We start from the raw sequence: 18,918 nt of genomic DNA, 5'->3' as shown, positions 1-18,918 counted from the left end.
ATGTGGAAACATCCATGTCCCAGCAACACAGAAAGAAGCATTGTTAGTTGTTGTGCTACTCTCCGATTACCTCCAGTGTGAATTTACTGTTACATGCCACAACTTTTAACCCTCGGTTAGAACATTTCTCTCTTTTGTCTCCACCAGATACCAGCAGGGGATGTCTGTGGTGACTGTGTTAAACGGCCTCGACTAAAGACATGCCTCTGCCCCTTTGAGGAATAAAGCAAGGTTGCCTCCTGGACCCACTGAGATACTGACACATTGGTAAGTATTTTATTTTGACATTAGAATCGGGAGCACTTGCTGGTGAGCACTTCATTGCCATGGTTCATCAGCTGGCTGAGAAAGAAATGAAAGAAAGAAACTCAGAGGACTACCAGAAACCAGAAGATAACACGGTGTGGAGCTGGAGGAACACAGCAGGCCAGACAGTATCAGAGGAGCACGAAAGTTTATATTTTGGGTCGGGACCCTTCTACAGAAAGCTACTAGAGACCAGGAACCTGCTCAACTGCTAAAGGAAAGGATCTAGTGGTATTCACAATCAGGAACTTCTGACAATGCCCAGTTAAACTCAGGAGTAGTTGGTAGGTTTGCCAAGGGTAGTGGACAACCCGGCATAGAAGTTGAAGGACTGCCGCAATTCCATTGAGACCTTTGCTGTCCCTGGCATGTGAATGACTTGCTATCTCTTTGAACAGGTTGGTGGCTGAATGTCCAGCAGTTTCAGAACCTGCTGAATATGCACACAGACCTGTTCTTGTCATTGCTCTAGTCACCAAAATCAAGATGAAACAGGAATGAGGAACCTGGGCCTCAGTCCAGGTTCCCTTCTCAAAAGGAGACATGATGCTGCCATTACGGACCCAGTTGGAGTAGGAACCACACACAAGCCTCTTAGGACACTCCAGAACAATGTTCCTTCTACTTATTTTTTCTGCTGCAAGGACCTCCAAGGTCCATGTGTGGCAGCAATTTCCAGAAGCAGGAGCAAATGCGTAGGCATCCTAATCAGCAAACAAAGAACCTCTGACTGGTTGTGCAGCTGTACAGGTAAGTGAGAATATTTCTCCAAAAGTAGCTAGGTTTTGCACATCCACCCATCCTGTCAGCCTCAGCCTTGTAGGAGTGCAAACCGATAAGGGCACATCTGTCTCTGGGTAGGACACATTCAGCATGTCTGGGCCCACTGGACAAAAACATTCCTAGGGTTGGTATACTAAACACCAAGGTTAACCAGGGCCAAGGTAGGGCAAGCTCACTCCACCCCAACTCTGGAACCTGGAAATGCACTGAGATGTCAATGTAAATGAGTTTCTATTTTGTAAAAATATGTTGACTTTTGACCTTCAGCTGTGCGTGAGTTTCTTCTAGTTACAACTACAAGAGGGAAGATTTAGTATTCACTCATCCTTGATGCTACAAGTTCAGTGCTCCAAGGTGTGAAGTAAGCACCTCTTGGTGATGCATAAACAGCATTGACAGCTACTTTGGCAACTAGGGTCCATCTTTCTGGGTAGACAAACATAGTTACTAAATCAAAGCATTAGTGGGATTCATCAGTTATTTTGCATGATATGTTTGGGGCAAGGAATTCGGCTGCACGCCACTCGAAATTGAATCCCCCTTCTTCACATCACTTACCCATTTACTTTGGGTATGTTTGCAGCAATCTTCATCTCCATTGGGCACTTTAAATGCAGCAAGATGGAAGACAATAGCAGTTGTTCCACAAATGGTGAATCTTACGCTCAGCCTCTTTATCTCGGTGAGTTCCCAATATAAACTATCCTTTTCTGATAGCCCTCCCTGTTAACCTCACAGGCTTTGCAGATCTCCAAGTCCCCAACCAATTCATCTATCCAAGACTTCATCTGACCTCTTTATTCCACCAACCTCAGGCACAACAAGCTAGGTTGAGTAGTGCACTGTCTCTCTCACAGAAGCCAGAGAACTACTTACAGTCAATGATTTCCCACTTCTGACACCACCTCTTTCCCTCCCATGGTCTATCCCTCCCTCTTCTATGTTGAGTTGTCTCCCAACTTTACTACTGGAGATTTACAGCATCCCAGCATGCTCCCTGCAATTTCCCCAATTGAATTTGCCAGCCACCCTCCCAGAGCATTGGTCCATGATAATCCACCCCCACCCCACCTTGGCTTTTTGTGGATGAACCTCTAAGACTAACAATAGCCTGTGTCCTATCAGATAGCCAGTCAGCCTTGAACTGAGTGACCAGACCACTGACTGATCTCTGTGCAGCTCCAAAACCATTCTCCCAGAAATCCCCAGGCTAGTGCACTGGGCCACATGGTTGACCGTAGCCCACTACCCAGAATGCAGATGTAGTGGCTCTCACCACCTCAACCAGCTGCCAGTGTCCAGATTCCTTGACTGATGCTGGAAGCTTCTCTTGATTTCCTGTGCCCAGTATCCTCTGCCTGAAGGTCATCTTCTTGGCCTTCACTGAGGTCCATTCTCCTTAGACTTTGAAACAAGTTCACTTGCTTGATGCACATGAAATGGGATCAGCACATACGCAGCTAGCATACGGTGCAGGTGTGAAATTGACATTGGACTATGGTGTTCAGCAAAATATCCTCCTTTTGAGAAAGGGCATCTGGAGTGAGGTCCAGGTTCCTCATTCCTACTTCACCTTGCTGGTGGTGACAAGTGCAATGGAGTGCACGTCTGGGTGCCTTGTCTGACAAGCAGTCCGGATTTGTGCATCATAATCTACAAGGCAAGGCAAAATTATTGCAAATCTTTAAAGTGCATCTGAAAGGCAAAGCAAACCAAGGAAGCTAGGGATGCTGTGATCACTCAGACAGGCGGGAAGAGAGTGGGTGCTAAGAGACCAAGTAAATAGCCCTGAGATACAGCCTGGACCAGTGTGTGAGCTGGGTGTCAATCTAGTGCAGGAGCGTTATAATAAATTGTGCCAATGCACTCCAAAGTTAATTATTATTGTGCACAGGCATAGAGTAAGTGTAAAAAGTGAATATTGATGAAAAGCCATATGATGCAGACAGGCTGGCAAATGTCTGAATGGCAGGACTCCCGGCAGTGTGGAGGAACAGAGGGATCTTGGGGTCCATGTCCATAGATCCCTCAAAGTTGCGACCCGAGTTGGCAGGGTCGTAAAGAAGGCATATGGTGTGTTGGCTTCCATTGGCAGGGGAATTAAGTTTAAGAGTCACAAGGTTATGTTGCAGCTCTATAAAACTCTGGTTAGACCACACTTGGAATAGTGTGTTCAGTTCTGGTCACCTTATTAGAGGAAAAATGTGGAAGCTTTGGAGAGGGTGCAGAGGAGATTTACCAGGAACCTGCCTGGAAAGGAGGGCAGGTCTTTTGAGGTAAGTTTGAGGGAGGTAGGGCTTTTTTCATTGGAGCAAAGAAGGATGAGAGACGACTTGATAGAGTTGTATAAGATGATGAGAGGCATAGATAGAGTGGATAGTCAGAGACTTTTTCCCAGAGCAAAAATGACTATTACAAGGGGGCATAATTTTAAAGTGATTGGAGGAAGGTATAGGGGAGATGTCAGAGATAGGTTCTTTACACAAAGAGTTGTGGAATGCACTGCTGGCAGTGGTAATGGAGTCGATACTTTAGAGACTTTTAAGCGACTCTTGGATAGGCACATGCAGGATAGTAAAATGTAGGGTATGCAGAGTAGTTTGACCTTAGTAGGTTAATAGGTCGGCACAATGTCGTGGGCCAAACGGCCTGTACTGTGATGTACTGTTCTATGTTCTACGTCAGATGACAATGTTTGTGATGGGAGTGTGCGCAGCCACTGACCATGCAGTATGCTGTGAGACATTGGTTTTGGGAGTTCAGATTGAGCTCCAGAAAAGTAAGTGACCCTGGAGCTGGAGTTTGAAGACAAGCTTTTATTGTTTTAACATTGTTTTAAAAGCAGTATTTTGATATGTAGCAAAATTATATGTTTATTCAAAACAATATTCAGAAAAAAGGGCTGAATTTATGAACATTGTCTTAATTTAAATCGCTGTGAAAAATTAATCTCCTTCAGTAAAATGCACACATACTAAAACAAAAGAAAAAAGCTCTAAGATGACTTTGGAGGGCAAGACCAGCCAACACTGTCTGCAGGGGTATGAGAGATGGTAACATAGATTCAGGAAGCACTTCCTAAAGCAAATAATGTTCCTGAGGTAATTACAACCTTTTCTCAGTGAGAAATAAAAATAAGTTAATTATCATTTGCTGGGAAATTTTGCATAAAAAGGATATTTGATATCAAACCGAACAAGAATTCTGAATAATGATCATGAAATCCCATTGTGAATGTATTAATGCAGCTGTGTTTAGACAGAGTCCAAGTAGAATATAAAAATCATTCAGAATTACAAAGCAGCCGTGCAGTCAGGTTTCTTCCCACTTAATTTAACTGCATTTTTGAAACACAAGTGGAGGATTCAGACCTGTAACTGGATTCTCCCTTCACATAAAGGGAAATTTGTGACAGTTGGTAGATGCTGAATTGGTCATGATGAATGAGACACTCATTGGGCTTTTCACTGGGGCACCCTCTTGATTTGCCTGGAGATAGCCTTGTTGTCCAATTAAGGATGGTGTTGTGGCTGTCAAGGACAGACAATCTATGAAAGGCTTTCCAGCTTGAAAGGCAGTGCTGATTGTAGACCATAAGCTACTCTCTCAATTGAGGGATGAGTCGTGAGGAGTTTAACCTGAGGGTTAACACGCCTCAGATGAGGGGAGAGGTTGAGAAAGCAGGGCCTTCATGGTAACCTCAGCCAGTACAGAAATTGAACCCACTCTGTTGATGTCTCTCTGCATTGTAAATCAGCCATTCAGCAAATGGAGCTAACGACTTCTCAAGTAATTGAAACAGCAAGTGTTTCAAGATGGGGCACCAGCAAATCAAAAATTGCATTTTGAAGTTAACCCACCACTATCAGAGATAATAGGGATGTTGAACCGTTAAAAGGATGGCTGCTCTTGTTCAGACAGCCTCTAGGCTGGCCTCAAGTGCTAGCTACAACCCAACCTGCCTTCAAGAGGATATCTTCAAGTACATCATCTGCAGGAATCTCAAAGGTGGCTGGAAAATACCGATTAGTCTCATTTAGCTAGTGTCAATTTTGTTTTTAACAAGTCTTATCAATTACCCACGTTATGTTAGCAGGCAGCCCTGCTATCATCCAATCTCACGTCCAGAGTCAGGATGAATCCATACTGTGTGGAAGCAGGCCGTTTGGCCCATTGAGTTCACAATGATCTTCTGAAGAACATCCCACCCAGGCCCATCCAATCTCTGTAACCCTGCATTTCCTATGCAACTACATGCCCGTCTACCCTGCACATCCCTGGACGCTATGATAATTTAGGACGGCCGATCCAGCTACACTGCACATCTTTAGACTATGGAAGGAAACTGGAGAACCCGGAGGAGGCCCACGCAGACATGGGGGAATTTGCAAACTCCACACAGACTCACCCAAAGCTGTATTTAAACCTGGGTCCCTAGCACTGTAAGGCGGCAGTGCTAACCACTGAGCCATTGTGCTGCCATTATAGGTTCCTACATACATCCAAGGTTGGCGCCAGCAGGGACTAAAAGTCCAGTCCCTGTTTAATTAGTAAATATTCTTTCATTTTAACCTATATAATACAATTGGATCTGTCTCCTGCCATCTTAAGATACACAGAAAGCTAGTACACAGGTGCAGTAAGTAATTAGGAAGGGTAATGGAATGTTGGCCCTTATTTCAAAGTGGATGGAGTATAAGGGTAGGTAAGTTTAATTGCAACTGTACAAATTGCTGATAAGATCACATCTGGAGTACTCTGAGCAGTTTTAGCCCCCTTATTCAAAGAAAGATTTTGTCACTGGAGGACAGGATTATTGATTTCTTAAGGGGCTAGACAGGGTAACTGCTGAGAGACGTTTCCTGTCATGGGAGAGTTTAGAACCAAACAACATTGTCTCAGAATTAAAAGATGGGATGAGGAGGCATTTCTTCTCTTAAAGGATTCAGTATCTTCAGAACTCCTTAACACAGAAAGCTGTGGAGGTACAGTCTTTATGTAAACTTAAGGCCATGATAGATTCTTGATAAGTAGGAGAATCAAGAGTTATAACTAAAGACCAGGAAAATGAATGTGAGGAATGTTAGATCAGGCATGATCCTACTGAACGGCAGATCAAGTTTGAGAGGCCAAATGGCCTTTTCCTGTTCCTACTCTTTTCAATCTTAAATCTGTAATGCATTCTCTGAATTATTTCATTTTGCCATTGGCAGTTGTTTCACATATAATCCCATATTTAACGCCTTCAGCCCCAATCTTAACATCTTGCGCACATAACACAGAAAAAAAAAACATGCTGATCACTTATCACATGTCCAAAGATGCCTCTTTAATAATTTTCTCATTTTTAGTATTTTCTTCATCTGCACATTTTGTCTCCCATAACCTTATAATTTGCTAGTTCTTTGTTGAACACCTTCCTACGGTCTCAACCTGTCCTGTACAAAATGTTGCATATTTAATTTCCTTTCTACCCATCATTATCTACCTTTCTGTCCCAGTCTACCACTTTGCATCTTAGTTTTCACCTGCCTAATACTACCCTCTACATTTTATTAATCTTTCCCATTCTGTCTATTTTCCCTTTTTATTTTTGAAGGCTATGGGCCGAGTGAGGGAATGTGGGACTAGTGTAGGCAGTAGTGCATTTTTTGCAGGATAGGTTCAATGGGTCAAACGGCCTCTGACATATTGTATGCTACTGTTATATTCTCTCGTTTGGGAGAGGTTGGAACCAGAGGACACTATTCAAGAATAAGGACAGGAGAAGAAATTCTGCAGAACAGAATTTACAGCAAATTATTAGGATGTGAAATCTCTTCTCCAGAAAGCAATGGAGGCTGCATCATTGAAATTACTTAAACCTGAATTGACAGATTTCCAAAAGACAAGGAAACAAGGGTATGGGAGGCAGACAGGAAGATGGAATTGAGACCACAACCAGATCAGCCAGAACCTTACTGACTGGTACAGCTGCTTCAAATGACCGAATGACCTACTCCTGCACCTAAATCATATATTCCTATGTACTACCTTGTATCCGCATCTAAACAGTCAATATCATATTCATCCTCCTGTCAGTTTGCATCTATACATCACTGCTTATTCGTGCTGACCTTCTCACCTTCCACCCAAGCCTTTTTGTCACAAACACAACTCTATGCTTTCTGTCCTTCCAGTAGAAAGTACATAACTTCATGGGGAAGCAGAGGGCCAGAGAAGGACAGCGTACAGTGATGGCCACATTGACAGTCAATGCCAACGTTTGTCCTCCTGGCTCAGTAAGAAGGAGGTCTTGCTACAGGAGGATGCAGATTTCAACCTTGGTGTCATTAAAGCCCGTTTCCAGAGAAACTAACGCTCACATATATTGAGAGAGCTGATCTCTACCTACAGACACTGCTTTCTGGACTTGCGTCCTCTGAGGTGGATTGCTGCGTCCATCCCCTCTGCTATTTCTAGTGGCAAGTGGCTGAGGAGGAGGAAGTTGTTTTTGCTGCTCCTTTAGCTACTGGTCCTCCTCCTGTTATAATTCTCATAAGTGCAAGGTGGAGCTGCCTGAACTGCTTTCAAGTTGCAGTGAAGGCAGATAGCAGATATTCCAGGATTGATTGAATCAGAGAAGTGCAGATCAAGGCGACAGGATAGATACTGAAAATTACATGGAACGTAGGAATAATAACACACTCAGAAAAAGTGCTCACCTAGACATAATTGCAGTCTTCATTTTCAGCAGTTGAAAGCTTTCCAAACCCATAAGTTTCACCAGAGAAGAGATGCAGGCAGCTCTTGAACCTATGCTTTGGCTGTTAAAACCAGAATGCTGGCTCAAATGCAAAGTTAATTACCATTTGCATACTTTAATGGTTTGCTGGCTTTTGCACATAGCATACACATTAACACGACTCTCATTGCCTCTGGAGACCTGACGTCATAACATGTACACATAACTTATTATTGCTCAAGTGGTTCATACAACAGAAGTCATTGTAACCTTTAAACGGCTGCAACATATGAAATATTTTAAAATAGCAATGACAATTAATGTAGCAATTCAAAGATTCCATCTTATATTGCCCAATAAATAATGAAGACAAACATACCTTGGCCTTGTCTTGCTTGAAATTGCTATTGAAAAGATGCGTCAGATTTTCAAATGTTGTAGTTAGTGGCATCATGAACAACTCAAATTCATCTTCATCCTCACCTTATGTGTAAAATTAAAAAAAAGTTTTCACAATAAAATAAGAAAGAAGTGAACTCAAGCTTCACACCACTCTATTCAGTCCATAGTTAACCTTGCAGTTTTGCATCCCATCAGCATGAAGGCAGCTCTAGATGTTGCCACAGTCCAAAAGATTGACAAGAGTTAATGACTGAAACAAAACTATCAGTGCATTCCACACTATCAATATAAATATCAATACTATTCCTGATTTCTATCCTACAAATCTTACTGTCAATCATACTCATTGTTCTAGATAACCCAATCCTTTCATTATTAGACTCCTGCTTATTCGTACAAATAGCGTCACGTGGGGTGGGTAGGAAGCTCTTCAGAGTGTTGGTACAGACTTGATAGGCTGAATGGCCTCTTTCTGCAATGTAGGGATTCCATAGATCCTTTCAGGCTCTGGGGACTTATCCACCTTAATGTTTATCAAGACTTCCAACTACTGCTCTGCCTTATATCAACATTCCCCCAACAATACTTTACCATCATCCATGTCATTCTCTTTGGTGAATTCTGATGCAAAGTGCTCATTAAGGACCTCATACACTTCCTCTGACTCCACATATAAGTTCTCTTTTATGTCCTTGAATGGACCTACCCTTTCTTTAGTTGCTCCTAACATATGTACAAAATGATTTGGGATTCTCCTTAATCCTACTTACCAAGGACATTCATTGCCTTTTCTAGCCCTCCCAATTTCTTCTTTTCTTGCTTCCTTTACACTCCTTGAGGGCCTTGTTTGATTTCAGTTTCCTAAACTTTACACATACTTCCTTTCTCTTTTTGACAAAGCTTTCAATATCCCTTGTTATCTCAGGTTCCATGAATTTTGCCATCCTTATACTCACAGGAACATGCTAGCCCTGAACGCTGGTCAATTGATCTTTAAAACACTCCCACTTGTCAGATATAGATTTGTTCTCAAATAGCCACCCCCAATCTAATTTCTTCAGTTCCTGCCTAATATTGTTGTAATTAGCCTTCCCAGCACTATCACTTAGAATGAGTTGGCACAGTGGCTAGCACTGCTGCCTCAGAATGCTAGGGCCCAGGGTTGATTCCAGCCTTAGGTGACGATCTGTGTGGAATTTACATGAATCTCTCCATGTCTATATGTGTTTCCTCCAGGTGCTTTGGTTTTGTCGCACAGTCCAAACAAGTACAGGTTATGTGGATTGGCCATGCTAAATTGTACATAGTATCCAGGAATGTACAGCTGGATTCCCCATGGGAAATGCGAGGTTATAGGGAATGAGTAGAGGGGTGGGTCTGGGTGGATGCTTTGGAGGATCATTGTGGCTTGATGGTCCAAATGGTCTGCTTCACACTGTAGGGATTGTATGATTCTACCAAGTCTTATTCTTAGTCCTAACTATCTTAAAACTCATGGAATTATGATCACTATTCCCAAACTGCTCTCCTTCTGAAATTTTGATCACCTGGCCAGGTTTGCTCCCCAGTGAAAGGCTACTTCAGCAGCATGGTGGCTCAGTGGCTAATACTGCTACCTGAGAGCCAGGGACCCAGGTCTGAATCTAGCTTTGGGTGACTGTGTGTGGAGTTTGTATGTTCTCCACTTTTTATCTTCTCAAATTTCTGAGGGTGATAGAAAAAGGTTTATGGGTCAGTTCACAGTCATCATCCATTGTAGCTGCTTGTCTTGTTGCTGACCTTTTGTCTTCTAAATGAGCTCTGATTACAGAAGGTAAGGAAATGTTAAATGTTTCTAAAATAATAACTTCCCTGAGAGAATCGTTAAGTAATATCAGCTGTTAAGGGCTTATCCATCTATTAAAAATTACTTTGTTTTACTGTCTCAAACTCACTTTAAGTTATTTAAGTTTAAGTTTACTGTTTCCGTAAGTTCTGAAATTTGAGGAGGTAATGAGCAAATTAGACAAAGGAGAGCCAGTGACTGTGATTTATTTGAATTTCCAGAAGGCCTTGACAAAGTGCTGCATAGGAGGCTGCTAAATCAGTGAAGAGCACATGGTGTTCGGCACAAGACACTGGCTTGGATAGCTTTAACAGGCAGAGTAGGGAAAATGGAGTCTTTTTCAAGATGGCTGCTGGTGACTAGTGGTATTCACAAAGGTCCTTTTTGGACTACAGCTATTATACATTAACAACCTGGACTAAAGAACTAAGGTTATTGTTGCTAAGTTTTCAAATGACATAAAGAAAGATAGATGAGGGACGGGTAGTTTTGAGGAAGCAGGGAGGCTGCAGATGGATTTGGACAGGCTAGGTGAGTGCACAAAGAAGTGTCAGATGGAATACAATGTGGGAAAGTGTGAGTTTATGTACTTTAGTGGAATAATAGAGGCATAGACTATTTTCTAAACAGCGAAACGTTTTAGAAATCTGAATCACAAAAGGATGTGGGAACCCTAATTTAGAATTTTCTTGCGGTTAACAGCCAGGGTTGGTTGGCAGGTAGGAAGGTAAATGTAATGTTAGTTTTCAACAGGACAAAAGAACAGAAGTGTACTGCTGAGGCTGTAAAAGGTCAGACTGTATTTGGAATATTGTCAGCAGTTTTGAGCCCTGGATCTAAGGAATGACACTCTGGCCTTGGAGGGGAGTCACAGGAAGCTTACAAGAATGCTCCCAGGGATGAAGGGCTTGTTATATGAGAAGCGGTTGAAGTCTCTGGGTCTATACTTGATGGAGTTTAGAAGAATGAGGAGGGATTGATTGAAACTGGCAGAATGCTGAGAGCCGTGTATAGAGTGGATGTAGAAAAGATGTTTTCACTAGTAGGAGGGTCTAGGACCCAAGGGAACATCCTCAGAGTGAAGGCACAACCCTTTGGAATTGAGATTAGAAGGAATATCTTCAGCCAGTGGGTGGCGAATCTGTGGAACCAATTGGTACAGAAGGCTATAAAGGGGAAGTGACTGAGTGTTTTTAAGACAAAAATAGAAGGTTCTTGACTGATAAGGGGATCAAGGGCTACAGGGAGAAGGCAGGAGAATGGGCGTGAAAAACAAATCAGTCTTGATTGAATGGCAGGGCAAAATTGATGAGCTGAATGACTTAATTCTGCTCCTACATCCTCTGGTCTGTGATCTTTGCCTGTATACTTTGGGGACTGACTCACATGTGCTTAGAATAGTCCTTTTCACCTTTTCATGATCCCTGAAACGTTCCTCTGACAAGTTCACATTCATCTCTTGTGCTTCATGTAGTTCGTGTGTGCAAGTTCCAATTTACTTTCGGTCACCTCATATGGCTTGCTATTTTCTTAGATGGTATAAAAATTGTTTCCATATCATTCTCTTTAAATTTTGGCAAAGTCTGCACAACTGTACCCATCTCCTGATGGATCTGTGGACTATGACTAGCAATTTCTTCTTCTAAGTCTTCCCAAACCATAGGTGAGATGGGCATTAAACTATTGAATCTTTAGTACTCCAGGACATAACGACGTTCAATGGAATCTTGAAGCTTCTTGGGCTGCTTCATTTCTACCCTGTTTCTCCCAGGATCCTCGGATGTACTCCATCAATTCACAGCATCCTTCATTCACTGAACTAGCTTATCTACAACTTTTGTGTATAAATTTCTCATCTTTCTTTTGACTAGCCTTCCCATAATCTTTTCATTAGCAAACCCTGATACTCTGTCACAAGGAGTGAGTGAGAAAGAGGCCATTGTAACAATTCATTTGGATAAACATTTGAAATACGACAGAGGGTTACGAGCACAGGTGGAACAGTGCAAGTCATGCAATATTGCTGTAACAGAAAGCAGGCAAAGGCACAGATGCAGACCTGCATTTGTGTTAAAAACATTAATGATGCTAGAAGGGAAAGTTGTGGAAGAAATGTGGCAAGGCTGTTGAGTTTGGTTTCCTGCACTCCACAGTAGATGTAATATAACAGAAATGGAAATGGAGTTACACAGATTCACAGAATGTTATCATTGCATCAATGAAAAATGTTTCAAATGTTGAGGTTATTTTGACCACAGCTGAGATGTTTAAGAAGTTATTTCACACAACCTTCAAGACTGCAATGATGTAAAATTATTGTGGATTGTTTCCACAGCGAATTGAGACAACCATAATTGCCCCAAATGTAAAAGAAACTTAAATGGAATTGAAGGAGGATAGAGAAAATAGCTTACACCAATAATGTGCAGAATGTTAAATTCTCTGTCACAAACTCTTATTTTGGAAAAAAAAGGAAAGCAACACTTTCAAGTGCTTGAAAAGCATGAATAAAAAAGAAACGGGAGGTGATCAAGCAATTGGGGCCAGAATGGGGCTTGGGTGGAAAGATCTAATATTTAAGTAATTATCCCTGTACTGAAATGTTCTATGATTCTAAGACAGGATCTAATAATCACTGCTCAATATTTCATTAAAAGTGCCAAGATTAGGCAGGACTAGGAATTGGTATATGGTTGAAATGTTGTTTAAGGTTGAAGAGTTTTTGATATTTACAACCCATCTTTACCGAGATGAAGAATGGTCACATGGACAAGTTGACGTTTATTGGCATATGTGGAACAGGACCATGGCAAAAATAGTAATGAGGAAGTGGAGTAGCGCAGTTTCACAGAACGTTACCCTTACATTTATGAAGAAATGCTTCAACACTATAAGAAAGCATAAGTGGTGAATTTTGCATCCTCTAATCAGTAAATTTTGATATAAAGGTTGTATTCAAAACAAAATCTTAATTTTATATTCCTTTCTACTCTTTTCAAGAAGTAGCACTTAATAGAAATTAATTTGGTTGCTGCTGAAATGATAAAGGTAAAAGTAAGTAAATTGTAAGTATCAGTGTGAAGGCTTGAAGTTCCATTATGTTAACTAAAATAGAGTATTTTGATTAGCTGGGTAATAGTCTTTGGGACCTGGCACCATGTTACAATTCTGAAGCTGAGTTTAAATCTTCACGTGGTATTGTCTGCTTACATGCAAGAACAAAACTAAGGACTGCAAGTACAAACTTATCCCAAGTGGAAATAGCAAAAGATGAAAATGCAGAGCAGGTCTGTGAACCTTTCAGCAACAGAAAATTAGGTCAGCGTTTTGAAACTTTAACAGTAAAACTTCACCTAAAAATAGATTTGTTCTCCATTGAAACAGATCATTGTGCCTATCATGTCACTGTTAGCTATCTTATCGCGGCTTATTGTATATTTGCAATTTTTTATCTTTAGACTTAATATTGAAAGGTTCATGACAAAACTATGTCTTTCAGAAAGACATCATGTGCATCATAAAGAGCTTTACCATATCTCCCAAGAAAAGGCAGACTTGCACTTATGTAGCAACTTTCAAGGCCAGGGGACATCGCAAAGTGCTTTCTCGCCAATGCAGTAATTTTGAATTGTATTCATGGCATTGGTGTAGGAAACAACAATCAATTTACAGACACAAGCTCCTACAAACAGAAATGTGATAATATCAAGATAGTCTGTTATTGAATTGTTGATTGAGAGATAAACATTTGCTCCAATTGTTCCTTGTGGTAGGCATGTTTCATACTTTAACTATGCTTCCAATAATGAATTATTCTGCAGTTCCTCATTTGACTACTTGTGTTTATTTTACATTAACAGTCCCAAAAGGGAAAACATCCTCTTTACATCTACACTATCAAACTCCTTTAAAACTTTAAAAGCATCTGTCAAGTTAACTATTCTTTTTTGAGAATAAAGGCCTCAGTATCTCCTTCCAGCTCTTGTATAATTTTTGTAATTTTCTTTGCACCTTCTCCAGTGCTTTTACAAACATTAAATGACTACATTACATTATGCAGCATATATAAATATAATATAGAGACAAGAACCGTACAGACAAATCAAGATATTTTGTGTCCAGCCATGAATGAATAGTTAGCAATTTTCCTGCTATAATTGTGTGAAGGAGGAATACAGGCCAGCAGATTGGAATAACCTTCTGTCCTCTGGTGGTCTTTAATATCAACAGTTTTCAGATTTAATGACAGATTCAAAAGATGGTCCTCTCTCGCAACTATTTTTAAGTGTTAGGCTAAACAATGTGTTTAAGACTTGTAGCGGATTGTGAACTCACAATCTTCTGAATCAGGGATTGACAGTTTTGCGAAATGAATCGATACGACCCTTAACATGTATAAATTTTATAGCGAATTTAAGTGATTTAAATTTGTTTTTTGTGATGAGAAAGGCTTGTGCCATCAATTCTGTTTTTCTTGCTGCCTCAGTGCAGCCATTTATTCCCACACCAACTGAGCACTGTAAAACATTCAAATTCAGTATTCTCACATATTTCTTTCTGTGCAAAAGCTGGTTTAGCAGTTATAAATTCAAACAAAACTGATTTAGTCTCCCTCATGGCCTTAAGTGCTTTTATCCAAATGGTTTCAATTCACAGCACGTTCAGGGGATGAAAATCCTGAGACAAGTTGTCACCCTTTTAGTAATCAAGAGCAGGCGCCGCCAACATCCAGTTAAAATGTAAGTGAGGTCACAGTTACTCTATAACTAGATTCTGATCATTTTTGTAATGGAATTCTATACTTTATTTTAACAACCTGATAAAGGCCAATTAGCTTTTTATTTTATCATCTTCACTTTTTTCTCCCCTGTGGTTCTGAATGCCTCAAGAACTCCATATATGGATGACCTGTAAGTATTTGCAGAAATAGTGAAGATGGAAAAGCTTGTCACTTTTCAAATATTGCATTCTTGGATGAACAATTATTTAGGTAAGATAACCTCTCCTCACATCACTTAACACTGGATAAACAGCTACCCACCTGTCAAACATTGCTTCTTAGGTACCGGCAGCCCAGTAAAATGCCCCTTCAGCAGTGTGAATGGGAAGATGGGGAGGGGTAAAAGTGCTTGTTTTTGGAGAGTGGTGGTGTTTGCGGGAGCGGGGCTAACTTGAATGGGCCCTTTTCTCATCTCAATTTAGTATATTTACATTTTCCAGTGAAGATCATTTGATCATGCCAAGAGGTGAGGACTATGTTTGAATTATCCCTTCCTAGTGCTGTTCTCCTGAGGTTAATTCTAAGACTCCTAGGTTAACTCAACACTGAGTGGGTATTAAATCTGTGAACACCAAGTCTCAGCTACTCACTTCTCATGTTTACCAAGCTGTTGAAGAAACCAGTCTGCGTGTGTTGTTACAGGATGATAAGTTTACTTGATGATGTATGAAGTGAGGAGATGTTAAATTATTTGAATGACTATCAACTTAAAAAAATAACGCATTAAATGCACTAAACTAACAGAATTTTTACCTCTAAATATCAGTGGCCTTTCTGTAGAGGCACATAGTTTGTAATTGTCGTCAGGTGAGATGTTAAATTAATACTGGGGCTTTTTATGTATATTTCCCTTATTTCATTGTGTATTGTGGAACATTGTGTATGCTACATGATTGGCTGTAGCTATATGATGGTTACTAACTTTGAAGATAATTCTTTCTACGTTAAAAAATGTGATTTCCTTGTTTTTGTGCCAATTCAATGACATCATAATCCTTTGAGTAAATCGCGTTGAGCAGAGGGAGTTTTATGATCTCACTTCAAGCATGTGCAGTCATAAGATGAAGTCTTATATAGCTCAGCTACAACAAATCTAGAAAAGCAATGTAAACCCAAGCCAGATCTATTATTAATCAAGTTAAAAGAGTAAACAGTAATTCGTAACCAAACTGTTGGTCTGACATGATGAAGTCTAAAAAAGTTCTATTAAGTCTAGCAAATTCTACATTTGTAATCATGACACACTTGCTTTTTTAAAAATTAAAAATAAGGTTATATTCTAGCATATGTACAGCCATGTATAAATGATTATTTCCTTAATGAACTAGATGCCAGCCCCTTTAATTCTATTTACTTGCTCACCATAGAAATTCTTGGAAGACAGGTGAGAAAGTAGTGTTACGTAGGTTTAATATTTTGTTCTTTTAATTCAAACTATATCAGTCAATGAAAGCAATACTGTCTCTTTTAGTAATAATTAATCAATTATGAGTAATAATCACTTTTTTTAATCATTGTTCCCTTAATGAAAACAGTTTTATAATGATTTGTTTACTTGACATCTAATGAGACACAGCTGCCTGCCGCAGAGTAAATGCTTTCTCATGGATATGTAAATGAACCTTGACAGATGTCAAAACAATCAAGTTTAAATTGTTACATCAAATGCTTCATAAAACAATGTATGATTCAGTAACAGCAAATGCTGCAACAATATTTAGCTTTACACTGTTTAAGATGTAAGACTGAGAACAAATTCTATGTTCACAATTTTTAAATTTCAACTTGATTTAATATATTTAAATATTTTTATAGCAATCATTGAAATTGCTTTGCTTTTTGGCTCATCTCTATCGAATATGACTCAAATCTTGGCCATTGTTGAGGACCTTGTCCAAATGGCCAATTATTACAAGCCAAAAGAGGGTATTTGATCACAGAGGTAACCCTTTAAGGCAAATCCTGTACATTCAGCCAACTATCAGGAGAATGGACTTTGGCGGACACCTATTTACCAACATTTAGATCCCACCTGTTGATCACGAGTGTCTTAGCACCTCACTAATGTGCTCTGCTAAAATCGAAAGTTGAATATGTAATATTTGTGTGACTTTAGTGTTCCAAAGAAACTGATTTTGTCCTCCAAGCAATTGGGCACCTTCATTATTACGTAAACTATCAAATAAACTTCACAGTATTAGACATGCCTTTTGTAATACACTACATGAACAGACTGGATTTGAAATGTGCTATACTATCAGCAGCCTGGATTTGTAACAGACTATAGACACCATGGGTTTAGATTCTATTGTACTGCAAGTATTGAAATCTGGATTTGCAAACTGCTACCCATTCTGAATTTGTAAAGCTCAAATATAGCATGACAGTGTGGGTTTGTAATGTACCAAATATATTGCAGCCTGGATTAATGATATTCAATATATACTGAAGTACAGTTGTGTAATATACAATGCATGCAAACAATGTATGCAAACATATGAAATAGGGTAAAAGTAGAACATTCAGCCTTTTGATCCTACTCCACCATTCAATAACATCATGGCTGATCTGTTTTGAGTTCCAAATTCCAACTCCTCTCTACCTCCAATAACCTTTGATTCTCTTGCCCAATGAGAACCTGTCTACATACATCTTAAAAATATTTAATGAGCCCACTGCAACCACCTTCTGAGGCAGAGAGTTTCAAAGTCACATTACTCTCTGAAAAAAATAGTTTCCTTCATCACTTTTTTTTAGAAGGACAATGCTTAATTTTAAAAGCGTCCCCTAGTTCTAGGCTTGTCCATAAGAGGAAACATCTTTTCTGTGTCCACCTTGTTAAGGCCATACAAGATACAGATATTTTCGAATCAACCTTTTCAGAGATGTTATGGCACACTTCTGGAGCAAGTAACTTTAATCAAGTCACCTCTCACTCTTCTAAACTCCAATGGAAAGAAATTCAGCTAATCAAACTCATTCTCAAAAGCCACACATTCCAAACTGTTGCAGCTCAAATTAGTAATACATTGTATATGCTATAGCATGGATTTGCAATGCACTACATATGGTTCAGTCTGATTTTGTAATATGTTATATAAATTGCAGTTTGTTTGAAGGGTATTAGATATGCTGTAGATCATGTATTCATGTAATCTGGTTTTGATTTGCTATATACTATATATGTTACAATGTATATCATATACACATTGCGATGTGCATTTGTAATATAACTATACACTGCAGTCAGGATTTCTTACAAACTATCTGTTAATATTATTGCAAATATATTACCAAGGTCAAAGATAAAGAGCTGGAGAAAACAAGTTTGCTGATACACTAGGTATCAGCATGAGAAAGCCAGAATAAGAGATCTGTAATGCTGCTTTCTGTGAGTAAACCTAATATCAAGAGAAAGATCTGAGTCAAGTTTGCTATTTCACCATCTGAGTTGAATTCAGTTAACACGATAGCAGAAGATGGTTGCCTCATGGTGAAGATTAGAAATTGTTCTGAGGAAGTGTCATCGGGCCCAAAACATTACCTCTGATTTTTTTTTTCTTCATAGATGCTGCCAGACCTACAGAGCTTTTTCAGCAACTTCTTTTTTTGATGCTATTTCACCATCTGGGTTGAATTCAATTAACATGGTGGCAGAGGATGGTTGTGTCATGGCGAAGATTAGAAAATTTTCGTTATATCAAAACTATCCCGGGGCTTGCTGATTATCCTCATTAGATCATTTCTCACACAACTCATAAACAGGCTTAATGCCATCATTTTTAATCAAGAGAAGTGCCCGTCACTGATTACACTCAAGGGCGGCACGATGGCTCAGTGGTTAGCACTGCAGCCTCACAGCACCAGGGACCCGGGTTCAATTCCAGCCTCGGGCGACTGTCTGTGTGGAGTTTGCTCATTCTCCCCGTGTCTGCGTGGGTTTCCTCCGGGTGCTCTGGTTTCCTCCCACAGTCCAAAGATGTGCAGGTTAGGTGGATTGGCCATGCTAAATCACCCGTAGCATTCAGGGTTGTGTGGGTTCTCAGGGGATGGGTCTGGGTGGGATGCTCCAAGAGACGGTGTGGACTTGTTGGGCCG

General features: G+C 40.1%; 1 protein-coding gene across 1 annotated transcript in view; it reads right to left on the bottom strand.

The window, feature by feature from the left end:
* Nucleotides 1-18,918, bottom strand: part of LOC125458092 (ran-binding protein 17-like) — a 1,334,110-nt gene that overhangs the window by 307,044 nt on the left and 1,008,148 nt on the right. Inside the window, exon 19 of the mRNA XM_059650767.1 lies at nucleotides 8,193-8,296. Coding sequence (XP_059506750.1) covers nucleotides 8,193-8,296 — 104 coding nt within the window. The remainder of the gene's footprint in view (nucleotides 1-8,192; nucleotides 8,297-18,918) is intronic.

This window comes from Stegostoma tigrinum, chromosome 13 (assembly GCF_030684315.1).
Source record: "Stegostoma tigrinum isolate sSteTig4 chromosome 13, sSteTig4.hap1, whole genome shotgun sequence".
NCBI classification, from domain to species: Eukaryota; Metazoa; Chordata; class Chondrichthyes; order Orectolobiformes; family Stegostomatidae; genus Stegostoma; species Stegostoma tigrinum.
Note: the sequence above shows the minus strand (reverse complement) of the source record. Positions and strands in the feature narration are given on the sequence as shown.